Source organism: Sorex fumeus, unplaced genomic scaffold (assembly GCF_029834395.1).
Source record: "Sorex fumeus unplaced genomic scaffold, SorFum_2.1 ptg000067l, whole genome shotgun sequence".
Lineage (NCBI taxonomy): Eukaryota > Metazoa > Chordata > Mammalia > Eulipotyphla > Soricidae > Sorex > Sorex fumeus.
The window spans coordinates 2130278-2149297 of NW_026606124.1; the positions used below are offsets into that span (position 1 = coordinate 2130278).

Below are 19020 nucleotides of genomic sequence, written 5' to 3' on the forward strand. Positions count from 1 at the left end.
ATGGAAGAGTTGAGTCAAGCACTGGCTGGTAGTTTTTCTGTGTCTCAGGATCTAAACAGCACAGCGGCTCCGCACCCCCGCCTGTCCCAGTACAAGTCCAAGTACAGTTCTCTGGAGCAGAGTGAGCGGCGGCGCAAATTACTGGAACTGCAGAAATCGTAAGGGATTTTTTTAACTCTTTGGCTACTGTCTCCCAGGTTTGGAAATTGGGGATCATTCAGAAGATTGAGCCTTGTCAGCATAGAACCTCCTTCCACATAAACCCTTTTTAGGTGGATATTCTTTTGTTTGTTGGTTTGTTTTCGGTCACACCCGGGGAGGCACAGGAGTTAGTTACTCCTTGCTCTGAACTCAGGAATTACTCCTGGCAGTGCTCGGGGGACCATATGGGATGCTGGGAATCAAAGCCAGATCGAGTGCAAGGCAAACGCCCTACCCGCTGTGCTATTGCTCCAGCCCCCTGAGGTGTATATTCTGGCCTGTTCTGTTGGGAGAGAGAAATCCTTCCTGAGGTGGCCATTTTTTATGCCTTCAGCAGAGGAAGAGAGGAGGGAGGGAGAAACTGAATGAAGTCTTAAAGGAAAAGTCCAATTCCTGGGTTGCGTGTTCCTTGCTTTCCTTGCAGTGCTGAACGTTGCAGTCAGGGCCTTGTGCGAGCCACGCCCTGCCTTCGCTGTGTGGCTTCTGCACGCTGAAGCCTGGCCTTGGGGTGGTCTTCCTGTCTGCCTGCAGTCCAAATGTTCTCTAAGCCCTCGGGAGTTCAAGACAAATAACTCCACAGGAGTCTGAGGAAATGTCTTCCATGCACTTCTTCCCAAATGCCAAATGAGCAAACGGGGAAAGAGAGGGGGAACAACTCGAGGCTGAGCTGCGAGTCGGCGAGGCCTGTGCCTCTGTCCTCTGTGTACCACAAGCCTCTCCTGGGTATTCCTGGAATCAGGAATCGGGAGGAACTTAACAGCTGCAAGTTTTCATATCATCGCATTTTGCTGTGCTCCATGGCTGGTTGTGTTCAGTGGAGTGCCCCAAGCTTACAGAGTCTTTCTAAGATCCTTCCTCTCCAACCCCCTCATACCTCAGTGTCCCTCTTGCTAATGTCTATATGTATATATTTTGTTTGTTTGTGGGGCCACACTCGGAAGTGCTTAGGGCTTACTCCTGGCTCTGCACTTGGTCACTCCTGGCAGAGTTGGCAGACCATAGGGGATACTGGAGATCAAATCCAGGCTGTTGGTGTGCAAGGCCAATACTCTACCCTCTACTATCTCTCTGGGCACCCCCACCTTTTTTTTTTTTTTTCAAGAAAAAGTAGAATTTATTGGTGGGTGTGACTTCGGAGGGGGCAGCTCAGATCTTAGATTCTCAGGGTGCAGAGATCGTGCTGAGGGAGTATTGCAACCCCACCACCACCTACCATGAGCTCCTTCACCACTGTGTCTTCAGCCTCATCGGCATGAATTGGATAATGTCCACTTCTTAGAAATGCAGAGATGCAGATCTCTGGTGGTCATGCCGATATCTGGCGGTCAGACCATCTCTGGTGGTCAGGTGGTCAGTTTGCCCTATACGGGACCCCAGTCACATGCTTCTTGCTCAGCGGCTTGGTGCAGATGGGCTTGGTGGCCAAGGAAGGGCCCTGGCAACTGTGTCCCAGGGCTTTCCCAAAGCCAGTTTGGAGATGAAGATTGACAGCAGAGTGAGTGCAGATCTGAATGTCTGCTGGAAAGAGCTGTGCCTCAAGACCACAGCTGCAGGCACTGCCCAGGACCTGCTGTTTGCAGTGTTTGCACACTGGACCTCAGAGCTCAGTCGGCTGCTGACCATCCCTGGATTTCTTTTTTTTTTTAATTTTATTTTAGGCACCATGGTTCAATGATAGGGTTTCATGGATAACACAATCCAGCACAGTTCTCTCCCCTAGAGTGACCTCTTTCCTGCACCCGTGTGACCATTTCCCCTTAGTAAGGTTCCTACTAAGAACCGTTCTCAGTGTCTGTTACCTTTGGGCATTTGCCATTATTCCCTGTTCAGTTTCTTTGTACGCCACACACGAGATCGTTCAGTGTCAGTCCCTCTCCTTTTGGCTGACTTCACTCAGCGTGACACTTTCCAGACCCATCCACATAGCAGCAAATTACATGACTTCATCTGTTCTTACAGTCAAGTAGTATATCACTGCGTAACACGTACCAAAGGTTTTTTATCTACTCATCTGTTCTCAGACACTTGGGTTGCTTCCAGATTCTGGCTATTGTGAATGGGACTTTTGGATCTTTGGGGTATATTCTGAGAAATGGAATTGCTAGGTCATATGCATGCTCAGTTCCTAGTTTTTTATTTATTACTTAATTTGTTTTTTGGTCACACCTAGCAGTGCTCAGGGCTTACTCCTGGCTCTGTGCTCAGGGATCAGTCCTGGTGGACTCGGGATGCGGGGGATCCAACCCAGGTCAACTTCGTGCAAGGAAGCCCTGTACTGTTGCCCCAGCCCACCCATTCCTGGTCTTCTCAGACACACAGCGGTACTCAGAAGCTGTTCCCAGCTTGGTGCTGGAAGACCAACATGATGCTGGGGAGGGGATTCGGCCTTCTTTTAAGTTCAGCCTTCCGGCCTGTTGAGCTCTCTCTCTGGTCCCACCTCTGGATCATCTTTACATTGCTGTAAGTAGTTATTTTGGAGTAGGTGAGGTTCTTATGGTTTAAAATTTAAAATATAACCCAAAAAATTAGCTTTTGGGGGGTATTTTTTCACTCTGGAAAAACCTGTGTTCTCTTTCTCTCTCTCTCTCTCTCTCTCTCTCTCTCTCTCTCACACACACATACACTCTCTTTTCTAAGCTAATTTCTTTATTTTTTTTTCTTTTTCCTTTTTTTATGATTTTATTTATTGAATCAACGTGAGAGCAGTTACAAAGCTTTCTGGTTTAAGTCTCGGTCATACAATGAAACACCCGTACCTTCACCAGTGCCCATTCTCCACCACCAAAAACACCAGTATACCCCCATCCCCCACCCTCCCCCTACCTGTGGAGCAGATGATTTCCAAATTACTCTCTATACTTTGATTACATTCAAAATTTCGACACCACATCCACCATTATTATTTGGGATTTTACGGCCGACCCGAGTTCGATTCCTCCGCCCCTCTCGGAGAGCCCGGCAAGCTACCGAGAGTATTCGATATGCCAGACACAGTAACAACAAAGTCTCCAATGGAGACGTTACTGGGCCCGCTCGAGCAAATCGACGATCAACGGGAGGGCCTTTACCTTACCTTACCTTACCTTACCCCAACACTCATATCTGCCGAAAAGACGACAGTAGACAATTTGTTTTCTATTGCTGGTTATGAATAACATGATGTCATGTGGCTGCAGTAGTGGTAATGTCATTTTGAAATTCCGAAATTTTAACACAAATCTGGAGGGATTTCTTACCAAAACCTGCTGGGTTCCGAGATTTGTTCCTGAGTCTCTGGGATCATGGCCATTAAGCAGCTTGATCAGGAGCCAGAGAGGCCGTTCGTGGGCGGCGATTCTTAGTCTCGTTGGGGTAGGGAGGAAAGGGCTGGCTCCACCGTCATCCCGCGAGGCCCCACGTGTCTGTCACAACAGACAGGCCCAAACCTGACTGTCCAATGGCCTCTGGAAGATGGCGGCCACCAAGCTGCCAATGGGGAGCAGGCGGAGGGACAGCACCCTTTTCCCCCCGGGGTAGCCCAGTGATAGTAACGTACTGCGTGGTGGATGCATTTCTGCCAAAAGCTGCTGGGTTTTGAGATTTGTTTCTGAGTCTCTGGGATCATGTCCATTAAGCAGCTTGAGGAAGAGCCGGAGAGGCCATTTGTGGGCAGCGACTTGGGGTCTCATTGGGATGGGAAGGAAAGGGCCGGCTCCACCACCATCCCGTGAGGCCCCAGGTGTCTCGTCAAGGAGGGCCCAATCCTGACTGTCCAGTGGCCTCTGGAGGATGGCGGCCAGCGGGCCGCCAGGGGGAACAGGCCAAGGCATGAAACCTATTCCCACCTGGGGTGGCCCAGTGCCAGTAACTTACTGCAGGGAGCGGACGCATTTCTGCCAAAAGCCGTTGGGTTTCAAGATTTGTTTCTGACTCTCTGGGATCATGGCCGTTCATTAGTTCAATCAGGAACCAGAGAGGCCACGCCTCCAATTATATAGCTGAGCCGGAGGTGGTTTGTGGGTGTGTCTCCCACATACCTAACTTTTGGCTGTTTACTTTCTTGGTAAACTTTGCCCCACGTTTTTGGGGTCTGGCCAAAGGCACAGCAGCAATTTTGGGGTATCTGGAAGTCTGAAGGCGCCATCAGGCTGCTGATGCACTCGCCTCACAGGTACAGATTGACCTGCTGGCGGCACCATACCACCACTAAGCTAATTTTTAATTTTTTTTTATTTGTTTTTGCTTTTTGGGTCACACCCGGCGATGTACAGGGTTTACTCCTGGCTTTGCACTCAGGAATTACCTCTAGCTGTGCTCAGGGGACCAAATGGGATGCTGGGAATCGAACCCAGGTTGGCCGCATGCAAGGCAAACACCCTACCCGCTGTGCTATTGCTCCAGCCCCAAAGCTAATTTTTATAAATGGAAATTATTTTGTGTCACTAAACAAACCAAAGTTTTTTGGGGGGAGGAGTGGGAGCTCAGGTCCTGTGCTCAGGACTGCTCTTGACTCTGTGCTTGAGGCTTGAATCAGAACCGGCCACATTCAGGGCCAGCGTCTTGACCCCTGTACTATCTCTTTAGCTGTCTTTCAGAGTTAGACACTGCTCATAAGAGTGAATGTGTGACTGCATGCAGAGACATTGTTTTTCCTGTTACAAGTATCAGTGCACTGTATGCCATTGTGCTTTTTTTTTTTAATGTGAAGATCAAGCCCAGTAAGCCAGAACCCACACCCATGTACATGTACTGCACGTGCTCTGTCATGGAGTTACTTATCCACTTGTGCACATTTGTTCCCTCCTCACCTCCATTTCCATTCCCTGTTGTTGTTTCGTTGGCTTGGGGTTGCATACTGGCTTGTGGGCCTTACCAGGATGGCCCCTTTCAGTTGTGTTCAAGTACATTGTAGCTGGCATGTTGTGCTCCTTTTTTTGTCAGGTTTGGAGCCATCCCCAATGATGCTCAGGGCTTACCCTTGACTCTTGTTCAGGGACCACTCCTGAAGGATTCTGGGGACCATATGTGGTGCCAGGGATAAAATCCAGGTTGCCCGTGTGTGTGTGTGTGTGTGTGTGTGTGTGTGTGTGAGAGAGAGAGAGAGAGAGAGAGAGAGAGAGACAGAGACAGAGAGACAGACAGAGACAGAGAGACAGACAGACAGACTGGCTAGGATCAAATTTAGTGTTTGACACATGAAAAGCAAGTGTTCTACCACTGGGCTTCATTCCCAACTCTCATTTAGTGCTTTTTTTGAGGGAATAGAGGATCACTCAATGGGCTAAGCATGAGTTTTACATTCTCAAGATTTGAGTTTGGTCCCTGGCAGTATATGGTCCTCTGAGCACCACCAGAACTAGGAGTAATACAGCAGCAGGCCCCAAAACAAAAGGAGTATTTTATTGGAAAGATCCCTAATAATTCTTCCTCTTTCCTTTTTTTATGTTACTAGGTATTCTATTGTTGTTGTGTGGGGTATTTTTGTTTGTTTGTTTGATTTTGGCCTTTTGGGTCATACCTGGCCATGCTCAAGGGTTACTCCTGACTCTGCACTCAGGAATCACTCCTGGTGGTACCCGGGGGACCATATAGGATGATGGGGATCGAACCCAGGTTGGCTGCCTGCAAGGCAAATGCCCTCCCCACTGCACTATTGCTCCAGCTCTGTTGTGTGTTGTTAACCTTTGTGCTATATGTTAGGTCTGGTATTGCGTTGAAGGTGTAGTTTATAATACAACCTTACTAATGCCCTGCTGACGGGTTCTAGCAGATGGTCATCCTTTGTGCTTTCAAACACTGCCCCAGGAAGAACCAGAGATGTCTGTCCTTTCGTACATGTCTTCTTTTTTTTTGGGGGGGGGAGAAGTTTGGGCCACACCTGGCAGTGCCTGAAAGCTACTCCCAGCCCAGCATTCAGGTTTCTTCTGGGTGTTGCGCAGAGGGACCCTTAGCATACCAGGTACCACCCTGGTACAGGGTGTACAGAAGTACGGCTTCTCTCTTGTTCCATAAATCAAGGCCGCTGGCCTTGCACATGTTGCCCAGCGTGTGTGACAGCTGTCTGTTTCAGACGTTCCACAGTGACCGCCTGCCTTCGCCTTAAGGATGCTGCTAGCAGGCATTCATGTGCAGTCTACCACTCATTTGTCAGAGTCCAAGAGGTTTCCTTCTCAGGTGCCCAGATTCTCTAGAGTGTGTAGAGGATAGCACTATAGGAAAACAAGGAGTAAGCTGTATTAAATAATAAATTAAGGAACTGTTCTGGCAAGTGAGAAACCGGAGAAGGTTTGGCCAATCCTCAGAAAGCTCCATCAAGTGGAAAGTTCCAGAAGCTGCCTTTCTTTCAGCCCTTTTACTGTGCTGCAGAGCTTCCTTGCCTCAGTCCCCTGGGCCCGGCTCTTCTCCATGCAGGGAGGTGTCGCCTCTCTCCGGATGGGAAGTGAGAGTCTGGGTAAGAGTGGCGTCAGCCTTTCTAGCTGGGAGGCCTTGCACATTCTTTTAAATGTTTCACTTTACCCATTCTCAGGAAATTCCGAGGAAAGCTGCTATTTTCAGAGGCGATTTCTCTCTGGGGCCCTGGAAGAAAGCAGACACTAGATCAACCATACAAAGGAACTGTCATCCCCAAGTCCTCCCCAGAACGCCCATGTTCCTCCTCAGTTATGTTGGGTAAATCTGTCGCTGGGTCTGGGGACAGTTCAGAGGGCTGGAGCACATGCTTTGCACATGAGACCTGGGGTTGATCCCCGGCATGTTACGGCCCCCCTGCACACCGCCAGGAGACACCTGAGTGTGAGCTGGGAGTAGCTTTTACGAACTGCCAGGTATGGCCCAAACATCTCCACACCCCCACAAAAAAGGGAAAAAACTCACTTTTTGGGTACGTTTTTGGGGTTTGAAGGCCACACCTGGTAGACTCAGGGTCTATTCCTGGCTCTGTGCTCAGGACTGATCCCTAGCGGTGCTTGGGGAACTATTTATGGTTCTAGGAATTTTAACCAGTGGTGGCAGGAGGCAGACGAGCATCTTCACCCCTGTGTTATCTCCTCAGCCCCCCTCTTTTAGGTTTTTTCTTTTGTTTTTGTTTTTGGGTCGCCCTTGGCAGAGCTCAAGGCTTTCTCCTGGCTCTGTGCTCAGGGATCACTCCCAGTGGTGCTTGGGGTGCCAGGGATCAGAGTTGGGTTGACCATGCAAGGCCAGTGCCCAGCCTGCTGTACTATTGCTCCGAACCCATGTTTTTTAGTTTTTGGGAGAGGCCGTATCTGGTGGCACTGAAGTTGCTCCTAGCCCTGTACTTGGGCATCCCTCCCAGGGATGCTTGGGAGATCGTGCAGTTCTCCAGATGGAACCTGGGCCCCCTCCGTCCCCTGCATGCAAGCATGTGCTCAGCCCTCCGCACTGTCTCTCTGGCCTGAAGGGTATCGTCTACTGAGTCCTCGCCACTTGTTTTTCCAGCAAGCGGCTGGATTATGTGAACCATGCCAGAAGGCTGGCTGAAGATGACTGGGCAGGGATGGACAGTGAGGAGGAAGATAAGAAAGACGATGAAGAAATGGACATTGATGCGGGCAAGAAGTTGCCAAAGCGTTATGCCAATCAGGTGAGTAGTCCCGAGAAGATGTAGTGGCTCTTGTATCACGACCATTATTGTACAACGCAGAGTCAAAATTATTGTTTGGGGGGCTGGGGAGGTCAGGGCCACACCTGCTGGTGCTCAGGGCTTCCTTCTGAGTCCACGCTCAGGGATCGGGGGAACCATGTGGGGTGCCAGGCATCAGTCTCAAGGCAGTCTTGCCTGATGTCCTGTCTCTCAGCACCTGAATCATACGTGTTTTGTCCGTCTGTGTTTGATTTCCTTACCTTGGAAGGAAGGTTTTCGTATTTCGTTAATGTAGATGTGTTAGAATGTCAGTCTTGTTTTTTTAATACATGCCAAATGTTATTTTATTACTTTATTTTGTTTGGATTTTGAGCCACACCAGGCATTGCTTGGGGCTAATTCCTGGTCCTGTGCTCAGAGATCACTCCTGAAGGGACTCTGGGTGCCATCCGCTGGGCCAGGACTGAACTTGGGTAGGCCTGTCCAAGGCACTGTAATAGCACTGTCCTCCCTTCGTTCATCGATTTGCTCGAGCGGGCCCAGTAACGTCTCCATTGTGGGACTTGTTACTGTGTTTGACGTAGCCAATATGTCGCGGGTAGCTTGCCAGGCTTTGCCATGCGGGCGAGATACTCTCGGTAGCTTGCCGGGCTCTCCGAGGCAATCACCGTAAACCTCCAGCCCTCAGTTACAAGTTCTTAAGTGAACATAGTGTTTTCATTTCTCTTGATCGGTCATTATGGTATCAATGTCTTTAGCCCATTAAGGATTTACAGGCTATACTGGAGTTCCAGGGTGACCCTGCCGTTGCAGCTTCTCTACTCGTTGTCAGTGCTTGTTACTCTCCGGCCATCGCCTCGTACTGAATCTGAGGCGGTGTGTCATTGTTTTAATTTGCATTTCCCTACTGGTTAATGATATAGAGCAGGAATTTGAACCTGTGATTTCGTACATCCACGGCAGTGCTCCAAGCCCCTGTGCTGTCCTTCTGGGGGTGGCATCTTTTTTTTTAGGGGGGGGGTCCACCTGGCAATGCTCAGGAGTTATTCCTGACTCTGCTCTCAGGAATTACCTCTGGCAATGCTCAGGGGACCATATGGGACGCTGGGGATCAAACCTGGGTAGGCCTAGTGCAAGGCAAATGCCCTACCCACTGGACTATCACTCCAGCCCGTCTGGGGGTGGCATCTTTAGCAGCACAAAGTTCAACATTTTGTTATAGGGGTCAGAGAGCTAGCTTTAGTAGGCTTGAATTTTTAGTTCACAGCTGAATACCTTAAGCAGCTGGCTTCAATCTACTCTTCCCGCCTTGATTAGAGTCACAGCAGGGAAGGCACTGGCCTTGTACGTGGCTGACCCAGGTTTGATCCCCAGTTCATCGTATGGCCTCCCAGGTCAGCCCGGAGTGATCCCTAAGCGCAGAGCCAGGAATAAGTCCTGAGCACAGTTGGTGTGACCCCAAAACAAAAAAAAAATTTAGTAAGAGAGTGGAGATGCCGTTTCTGAGGCTACAGACTGCAGAAGAGGGAGCACGGGGCTTCCTCCGTCCCTCTCGGAGAGCCCGGCAAGCTACCGAGAGTATCTCACCCTCACAGCAAAGCCTGGCAAGCTACCCATGACATATTCATATGCCAAACACAGTAACAAGTCTCACAATGATACTGGGCCCACTCGAGCAAATCGATGAACAACGGGAGGACAGTGACAGTGACAGTGACAGGCAATGCATGAGCTCTGCTTCGGATATGCTGAGTTTGGGATACAGAGAGAGGAGGTGCACAGTGAACAGCGGGGACTACATGTCTGGGGGGAAGGAAAGAAGTCGGAAGATGGCAGAGGAGAACTGGGAGGCATCGTCTTGGCTGTGAAAGTGACACTAGTGGAAGTGAACGAGACCAATCCTCCAGCGAGACCCGCAACAGCCCTGAGGTTCATTGCATGGCTTTGGAGGCGGATCTGCAGGCCCAGACAGAATGGCTCTGACCCGGGCCTCAGCGAGTGGGCGTCAGGGAAGACGTGGTACTGGGCAGTGTGACCAGAGGGAGTGGGGAGGGCGAGGGGAGGTGAGGGAAGGACACTGCCCGGGGAAGGTCACGGATGACCTTTAACAGGACTGTGGGCCAGGAAATCTGGTCCGAGGGTGTTCGTTTCAGCGTGGGTGGGGAGCAGCATCTTGAATGGGAAGCTGTTTTTAGGGCAGCTTAGCAGAGATGCAGAGTGATGAAACAGTTTTGTTTTTCAGGAGATTAAAGTTTGAGCTCTGTTTTCTTGTTGTCATTGTTCTGGGGCCACGCTGAGAAGTGGCTCGGAGGACCGTAACCTGGGGATCGAACCCAGGTCAGACACGTGCAAGGCAAATGCCTTAGGCCCTGTTGTTAGTGCTCTGCCCATGTTCTGCTTTAATGAGGACCTCACTGTTAGGGGGCAAGGGCCGGTGGTATGGTGGGGACGGGGCTGGATTTGGGGGTCTCACATGTTGAGCACTTGAACTATGACCCCAGCTGCGGGGGATTGAGTGTTTATTGGGGAGAGGGGAAAGAGATGGAAGATTAAGTTGGAGGGCTGGGGAGAGTCCAGGCCCAGGGCACTTGCCTGGCATGCGGCAGGGGCAGGTTCAGTCCCTGAGCACCGCTGGGAGTGATCCCTGAGCACAGAGCAAGGAATAAACCCAGAGGACAGAGCCAGGAGTCAGCTTTGAAACACATTGGGGTGGGGCTCAGAAGCCAGGGAGGAACACTGGAAGAGTTAGTGGGGAGGATGAGTGGATAGGCCGAAGTGTTTGTATCCATGGCAGGCTACGAGTGTTGAGGGTTAACATCGGTTATTCAGTTTCTCTTTCATGCATGTTTCCAAACATCCCTTCATGCAGTATTTGAGTTACTGGAATGGGAAATGGTCAGTTCTAAGAGAGTCTCAGGGTCAGGGCCTAATTCATCTCTGAGGTAGCCCCTGGAACAGAGGTGGGCAGACAGAAAGGAGGAGAGTCCCATTGGCCAGGTTTGGGGCGGGGCGGGGGCATGCATTAAGAATGGGTGTGACTGTAGGTAGTGGAGGCCCTGGTGAGTGGCCTCCCTCCTGGCGGTCAGAAGGGCGAGTGGGAGAAGGACCCCCTCCAGCCTTCCTTTCCTCATTCTTTGTGTAAGCCCAGTACTTACTCCTGGCTCCGTGCACAGGGATCACACCCAATGGTGCTGGGGAACCATACGTGTTACAATGGAGTTTTCTACGGTCAATTGCCTGTGAGGCAAGACCTCAGCCCCCAGCAGCCGTCGTTCTCCCTCACTGACTTCCATGCTACACTTGGGGGGGTATATTGCTGACAGTGCCCTGGAAGGTTTAAATCCTCTTTCTTTCTTTCTTTCTTTGCTATACCTGGCGGTGCTCGGGGGACCTTATGGGATGCTGGGGATTGAACCCAGGTTGGCCGTGTGCAAGGCGAGCACCCTGCCCGCTGTCCATCGCCCCGGTCCTGGTAACCCCCATATCTTGTGTTCTAGCTGATGCTGTCCGAGTGGCTGATCGACGTGCCCTCCGACCTGGGGCAGGAGTGGATTGTGGTTGTGTGCCCGGTTGGTAAAAGATCCCTGATTGTGGCCTCCAGGGTGAGTAAGTGGCCTGGCCTGGCAGGGGACGCCTCGGGCCCCAGCCCCAGCAGCGGTGCCTGGCAGGGGACCAGACTTTCCCTTGGGAGGGCTTCACCAAGCACCCTCCTGGGCTGAGGACACCCCAAGTCCTCCCTCCGGATGTGGAAGCGAGAGGGCAAGGAGTGGCCTGCGGAGAACAGGGGTCGCCGTCTTCCCATGCAGGGGTCCACCAGTGCCTACACCAAGAGCGGCTACTGCGTCAACAGGTTTCCTTCCCTCCTGCCCGGAGGCAACAGGAGAAACGCCACCACGGCCAAAGGTACTTTCCGGAAGTCACCCAGACCCTGCCACCCTGGTTCCCGGGTTAGGGCTCCTACACCTTCCCCAGGCTCTGTGGCAGGCTGGGAAACATCCCAGAGAGGAAGGGCGCAGTGAGCCCTGCCAGATTCTCTTCTGGGTAGTCATTGTCCCGACGAGAGACGCCTTCTCCCACCGGGCCCAGCCACAGAGCGGAGCGCAAGGTCGCGGAGGCTGAGTAACTTGCCCACAGGAGGCAGTTGGAGGATTCTGTGCCCGAGGGGGCCTGGCCCCGCTCTCCTCCCGCCTCCCGGGCCCCCGCCGTGGCCCTGTGTCCTCCGTCTGCACTCCGTTGGCCTTTAGCCTGCTTCCCATGGGCCCTGGCCCCAGCCGCACGTCCCCCCGCCCCCCCCCCGTCCCCACACAGCCCTGCACTGGCCTCTGTACCACTGGCCACCATCCCCCTGGCCGGAGTGCTCGCTCCCTCTCCAGCTGGGCCTTGGCGCCCGCGGCCCTCCTGCTCCAGCCCGGAACCCCCTGCCCTCTCCCCACCGCCCTGGAGTTTGGATGCTCTGATCCCAGATGATTCTATTTTTAGCCCCTCTCGCCGGCAAAGCATTTCCTGCTGCTCCGTCTCCTTTTTCTGAAACTCTGCTGCTTTTTCAATTTGTGTTTACACAGTACGAGTCATTCAGCTTTTCGTTCCCTCCGCTGTGGCCCGCTTCCCTCCTGCCTCGGGTGAAAACTTCCTTAAAGACAGTGGCTGCTTGCAGTTCCTGTCCCCCACAGAGCAGGCCCTCCAGATTGTGCTTTGTTTTTTTTTTTTGTTGTTGTTGTTTTTGTTTTTTTTTTTTAGTTTCAGGGCTTACTCCTGGCAGTGCTCAGGGGAGCATATGGGGTGCCGGGGATTGAGCCCTGGTCGGCCATGTACAAAGCAAACATCTTACTCTGTCTCTCCAGCCTCTGTTTTTGTTTTTTTTTCTTTCCTTTCTCTCTCTCTCTCTCTCTCTCTCTCTCTCTCTCTCTCTCTCAATCGAATCACCACTAATTACAAAGTTACAAAGAAATTTATGATCGATTTTCAGGCGTATGTTGTCCCAACAGTCCCTTCATCAGTGTTCACTTCCCTCCCACCCCTCAGTTGGCCTCACAACAGGCACCGTCTCCTCCCCCGTTTTCTGGCCTTTCCTTTCCTAACCTATCCCCCTCGCCCCTGCCCTGGTGCCTCTGCAGGCTTTCCACGGAAGACCAGTTCTCCTGCTCTTGTTTCTGTTGCCACTGGGCGTTTCCATGGGCGGTTTCTTCATCTCCCGCATCTGAGAGGGACCATTCTGGTCTGGTCCTCTCCCTCTGGCCAATCTCACTCAAAATGATGCTCTCCAGATCCATCTGTGTTGCAGCTTGAGTGATACGTTTTCTTCAGTGTCGTTTTGTTCTGTTGTTGCTTTCTGTTCTGGGGGCCTCACCAGGCAGTGTTGGGGGCTACTCCCGGCGTGATGCATGCGGGAGGGCTCCCTGGCTGTGCGCAGGGAACCGGGTCCTGCCTCCGCCTGCAGAGCAAGTGTCCCAACCCTCCGAGCCCACTCCCAGGCCCCATCAGTGTCTTTTTGTTATAACATTGTTGGGAATGAAACATTCACAGTTGACATTAAACTAAGCAGATTATTGAAGGACCTGTTTCCCCTTTATGTCACTGTCCAGATGTAAGTAAGTAAGTAAAGGCCCTCCCGTTGATCGTCGATTTGCTCAAGCGGGCCCAGTAACGTCTCCATTGGAGACTTTGTTGTTACTGTGTCTGGCATATCGAATACTCTCGGTAGCTTGCCGGGCTCTCCGAGAGGGGCGGAGGAATCGAACTCGGGTCGGCCAGGTTGGCCGCTTGTAAGGCGAACGCCCTACCCGCTGTGCTATCGCTCCAGAGCCCAGATGATGGTGGGTTTTTTTTTGGGGGGGGGTGTTGTTTGCTTTTGGTTTAGGGGCCATAACCGGCAGTGCTTAGGGGGTTTTCCTGCCTCTGTGCTCAGGAATCATTCCTGGAAAGCTTGGGGGACCATATGAGATGCCGGGGATCGAACCCGGGTTGGCCATGTACAAGGCAGGCGCCCTCCTTCACTCCAGTCCCCGTGACGGTGTTGAGTGAGGATTTAGAGCAATGATCAGCTAAACCGGGAGATGATTCACTTTCAGCCGTGAGCTCCTGTCAGGCCTGTGTGAAAGCTGAGAGCCCCCCACTTGGCTCGGGTGTTGCTTTCACCCCTTTTGTGCCATTTTTCATCCGGGCGCCTGGCACCAGGATTCCGGGAAGGGCTGTGAGGAAGCATCTCTGGGACCAGCATGGGTCCCTTGGTGCTGGCGCCGAGGCTGCTGGGACTGGGTTCTGTTCCCAGGCCCCTGAGCTGCGACCCTTCTCAGCCCCCCACCCCCAAATGTGGCGGAGGCCCCCTGGCTTGGAAGGGCGGCCCCTACTGACTTTGTCCGTGTGTCTCAGACTACACCATCCTGGACTGCATCTACAGCGAGGTCAGCCAGACCTACTATGTCCTGGACGTGATGTGCTGGCGGGGACACCCCTTCTATGACTGCCAGGTGAGGGGGCGCCCCTCCTCCCGGGAAAGTGGCTCAGCCTGTGGGTTTGGTACGTGACCAGCTTCTTCGTACGCACAGGATGTGGTGCGTCAAGAGCGTTATCTCGTGCTCCTCGTCTCCGCGCGTGTTTGAATTAGCTTCATTTGAAAGGCGGAGGAGATGGGACGAGAGGAAGGACAGCGGTTCTGGGGCCCGGGGGTGGGGAGCCGCAGAGCGGTGAGCTGGGGCTGTTGGCCGGGTGTAGCACCGGGGCTGGCGGGAGGAGCGGGTGGGATGCGCGGCACCTCCAGGGACACTCCTGCCACTTCCGCTCCTTCCCCAAGTGGCTCCAGACCCGGAGAGCAGCGGGTGCTGCTGGGCTGTGAGCCTGCAGCCTGCGGACTCTGAGCGGTTGGCGCTGGAAGGAGTTTCCAGTGGAGACGGGAAACACCCCACACGCCCACTCCCCTGCCCCATTGCCACCGTCTTTTGTGGCGGTATCACCAATGACAGAAGCCATCAGTATTTTAGAGAACTAAAATAGTTCTCTAATGGCGATAGTACAGCAGAGAGGGCCTGAAAAAACAAAACTGTAAAAACAAACAAACAAACGAAAAACCAAAACAGTTATTCGAGGGCTCATACTGGCAATTTAGAGGACAAAATGGTTTACAAGTTAACAACTGGGACTGGAGTGATAGTACAGTGGGTAGGGCATTTGCCTTGCACGCGGCCGACCCAGGTTCAATCCCCGGCATCCCATATCGTCCCCTAAGCACCGCCAGGAGTAATTCCTGCGTGCAGAGCCAGGAGTAACCGTGAGCATCACTGGGTGTGACCCAAAAAGAAAAAAAGTTAACAACTATATGATTGTTTCTGATCCTCAAAATGAGCATGAAACAAGCTTAACTTAGGGTGACATGTGCTGTGGAGTGGTACTGTCCTCTGCCCCCAGTCTGTTCTGGGAGCACCTGGGCAGTATCATGATCTCTGAGCTATAGAACCCCTGGGCTGATGTGTATCTTCACCTGAGGGGCGTGGATTTAACCCCTGGCACTGCATGGTCCCCCAAGCGCCAATAGGAATCGGATTGGCCCCTGGGTAGGTCCAAATAATAAAATAAATAGGGTCCAGAGCCATAGTACAGTGGGTAAGGTATTAGCCCTGCACACGGCTGACCGAGTTTCGCTCCCCGGCATGCCGCCAGAAGTGAGCCCTGAGTGCAGAGCCAGGAATAGCCCTCCTGAGCATCACCAGGTGTGGCCTCAAAATAATTAAATAAGATGGAGATAGTATCAGCTCACAGAGAGTGCTTGAGGGTTAGTAGGTGTGTAAAATTCTTACTTTGGAGCTTGACACATAATAGGTTCGGTGATAGGCTTTTTCTGCTGTTCAGAATCCCGTTGGGACGGGAAGATGGCTCAGAGGTTGGAGCACTGTATGATTTGATCCCTGGTATCATGTGGTCCCCTCAGCACTGCAGCCCCCAAGCTCTGAGCCCGGATGCACCTCTGACCCTCATGCACTGCCGGGTGTGGTCCAGAAAACAAACAGTATTTCTGTCAGAGATTTTAAAAATCTACTGGCGTTTAAGGAAAGACCTTCAAAGATTTTATAATACCCTCTTGACCTTGCGTTGCTCTAAGGGAACGATCAGTGTTGCAAGAAGGGCAGGCGGCTATTTGAGACGGGCTGTGTGTGGACAGCACAGTTCGAGATGAGCTGTGTTTGCTGTTTCTCTTCTCTCCGGCAGACTGATTTCCGGTTCTACTGGATGCATTCAAAGTTACCAGAAGAAGAAGAACTGGGACAAAAAACCAAACTCAACCCTGTAAGGCATGGTGTTAGAGTTCTTTATTACTGGGATTAGTTTGGATTAGTTGGTCATCTAAAAATAATAATTATATGGGCCTGGAAAGATGGCTTAAAGGACTGGAGTGCATGCTTCGAATGCTGTGGCCCAGGGTTTGATCCCTAGCATTCCTAGTCCTTCCAAGCCCTGCCAGGTGTCGTTCCAAGAAAGTTATCGAGGGGCTGGAGTGATAGTACAGAGTGTAAGATGCTTGCCTCGCACACGGCCACCCTGGGTTCAATTTCCAGCACCTCTTATAGTTCCCCGAGCACCTCCAGCAGTGACCCCTGAGCACAGTGCCAGGGGTAAGTCCTGAGCACCACCGGGTGTGCCCACCCCCCAAAAAATAAATAAATAAAAATATATACAAATCTAAAATTCAGGGATTTACTTCACTGGCCCTTTGCCAGGGCAGCAGTCACAGGACTGAGGGTGACCTGTAACCCCTAAGCCCAGCCCAGGAGGGTGGTGGTTGGCCTCGACTGCATGTTCCAATCAACTGGATAATATCAGTTAAACGCCTAGCCCCATTCCAAACCAGTTCAGCCAGAATCTGGGGATGGGACCTGGGCATCAGCAGTTTTTCAGGAGTTCTTCAGGTGATCCTCATCTACAAAGCAAGGCCGGGAACCCCTGGTCCAACCCTTCCGAAGAGGCTTGGGAAGGATGACACTGAGATCTCCTCTCCTCTGCGACAGCTTTTCAGTTCCTGCACACTCCGTTACTCTTCTTCCGTTCTTCTGTCTTTCAGTTTAAATTTGTGGGGCTCCAGAACTTCCCTTGTACCCCTGAGAGCCTGTGTACGGTGCTGGCCATGGATTTCCCTTTTGAGGTAACGAGACCACCATTGTGGTTGTTGCACGGTGGCTGTGGGACACGGGGCGGGGGGGGGGGGTCTCGGTCACTCAGGCGTGAGTGTAGTGTCCAGGTCACAGCCTGGAGGAGCCTGTGTTTCCGCCCTGCAGCCCCCTGGCCCACCTGCCATGTCACTCAGAGCTCGCCTCACATCCCAGTTTCCCAGATGGAGAAACTGAGGCCCAGAAAAGGTCCAGGCTCCCATTCCTCAGTCCATTTGGCCTTCCTCTTGCTGCTGCCAGCCCAAGCAGGCAGGCCCAGGGTGACTTCCAGAGGGGCCCCCGCTGACCAGTGGACCACAGGGCTGTGCTTCCCTAGCCCGCCTTCCCCTGCGGAGGGATGTGCAGGGCTCCTTAAGCGCCACTTTGAGGCAGAGCGATTGATCCCAGTTTCGCGTGGGGCGTCTCACGTCGCCAGCAGCTCCCCGGTTTGGGCAGTCTTGGCCATCCTCAGAACCCGCCACTTCCCTGCCCCCAGCGCCGCGTGCCAGCTTAACGTTGCCATCATTCGCCCTCAGAATTCTGCCTCGTCACGGGCAAGTATTTGCTTGCGCCGAACATAATCTGACTAAAAGGATCACAGCTTTCCCGAATGAGGAAATGAGGAAATGAGTTGCCTTCAGTTCTGGGAGTCAATTAAGAAGGTGGCAAGAACTCCCGTCTTATTTATAACCTTCATACCCCAGTGACAATTAATGCTTTCTTAGAGATGAGTCACCAAGTCAGAAAAGAGAATGCGGGGCTGTGGGAGGTCTTCCCGTCGAGAAAAACGGAGTTTCCCAGAACAGAGCTTGAGGACAATTTAGGGGCGGTTTCGAGAGCTGGCAGCGGCCCAGCGAGCTGGCCTGTCCACGGCCTGTTTTCCTGTGCCCCCTCTGCCTGGACGGGGCCTGCCCACTCCTCCCGCATCTCCCTCGCTCCAGGAGCCCCATCGCCGGGGGCGGGAAAGTGCTTGGGACTGAGGGATGCAGAGGCGGGGTCCGAGATCGCGTCCACTCTTTGGACTCGCTTTGTCTTCCGGGCACCTTCCCCCAAAGTCCCCGAGTCTGAGTCGCTCCCGGCTCTTAGCCAGCCTCAGGCAGGGTCTGGGAACCAGAAGGTGCCGTTCGCGTCTCGATTCTGGAAATGGCAGTTTCCCGGGCTGTGTCTTCATGGGAGAATGGAGGAGGTTCCCCCACCCCCCAAGCCTCACCCCTGCCCTCGGCAGGGAAGCAGAGAAAGGCGTCAGCCCCCCGCCCCGCCCCTGAGCAGACTCCTGGCCCCCGTCTCCCCTTGCAGGTGGACGGCCTGCTCTTCTACCACAGGCAGACCCACTACAGCCCCGGCAGTACCCCTCTGGTGGGCTGGCTGCGCCCCTACATGGTGTCGGACGTCCTCGGTGTGGCCGTGCCGGCCGGCCCCCTGACCACCAAGCCCGACTATGCCAGCCACCAGCTCCAGCAGATCATCAAGCACAAGAGGAGCCAGAGGGAGGGCGCCACGGAGAAGGTCGCACCGAAGGCCCCCGAGAATGGCCACTACGAACTAGAACACCTGTCCACCCCGCAGCTGCCCCACACAAGTTTGCCCCAGAGCCCGGCCCACGCAGGCAGCCTCATGGAGGGCTAGGCAGGGCAGCCACCGTGGGCCCCAGGAGGAGGGTGCCTGGCTGAGAAGGACCGGCGGCAGGACGGTGATAAGAGCAAGGGACTTCATTCCAGAGTGGACGTCCCAGCACTGCTGGAGCTGACATCAGCTTATCTCCTCTCTGCAGGCTGGCTCAGACAACTGGGGGAGGGTCCGACCGGGTGGGATTTGGAGTTGGGTAGCAGCGACATGTAACCCAGATCAAAGATGTAAATAGATGTAATTATCCACAAGAGTTGTTTGTGATTTTTATTTTTATCTTTCGATTTGGGGGCCACATCTGGCAGTGCTCAGGGGCTTCTCCTGGCTTGGAACTCAGGAATCACTCCTGGTAGTGCTCGGGGGACTGTGTTGGGGTGCCAGGTATCGAACCCGGGTCAGCTGTGTGCAAGGAAAGCGTTTGACCTCCTAGACTGTTGCTCCGCCCCGTTTGCAATTTCAAATGTTAGAGAAACGTGCATT

At 53.0% G+C, this 19020-nt stretch overlaps 1 protein-coding gene across 1 annotated transcript; it reads left to right on the forward strand.

Annotated features, from left to right (window-relative positions):
- SNUPN (snurportin 1) lies at window positions 1–18793 on the forward strand. Its single transcript, XM_056128765.1, has 8 exons — window positions 1–158; window positions 7636–7780; window positions 11278–11382; window positions 11587–11683; window positions 14150–14247; window positions 15980–16057; window positions 16830–16910; window positions 18211–18793. The coding sequence occupies exons 1-8, from the start codon at window positions 1–3 to the stop codon at window positions 18538–18540; spliced, it is 1092 nt and encodes a 363-aa protein (XP_055984740.1). The 3' UTR covers window positions 18541–18793.
- Window positions 18794–19020: the final 227 nt, after the last annotated feature.

Excerpts from the sequence above, each read along its gene's own strand:
- SNUPN (XM_056128765.1), top strand. The coding sequence starts at position 1 with ATGGAAGAGTTGAGTCAAGCACTGGCTGGTAGTTTTTCTGTGTCTCAG. Across the intron at positions 159-7,635 it reads TTACTGGAACTGCAGAAATC|CAAGCGGCTGGATTATGTGA; the intron begins GTAAGGGATTTT and ends TTGTTTTTCCAG. Across the intron at positions 14,248-15,979 it reads ACCCCTTCTATGACTGCCAG|ACTGATTTCCGGTTCTACTG; the intron begins GTGAGGGGGCGC and ends TCTCTCCGGCAG.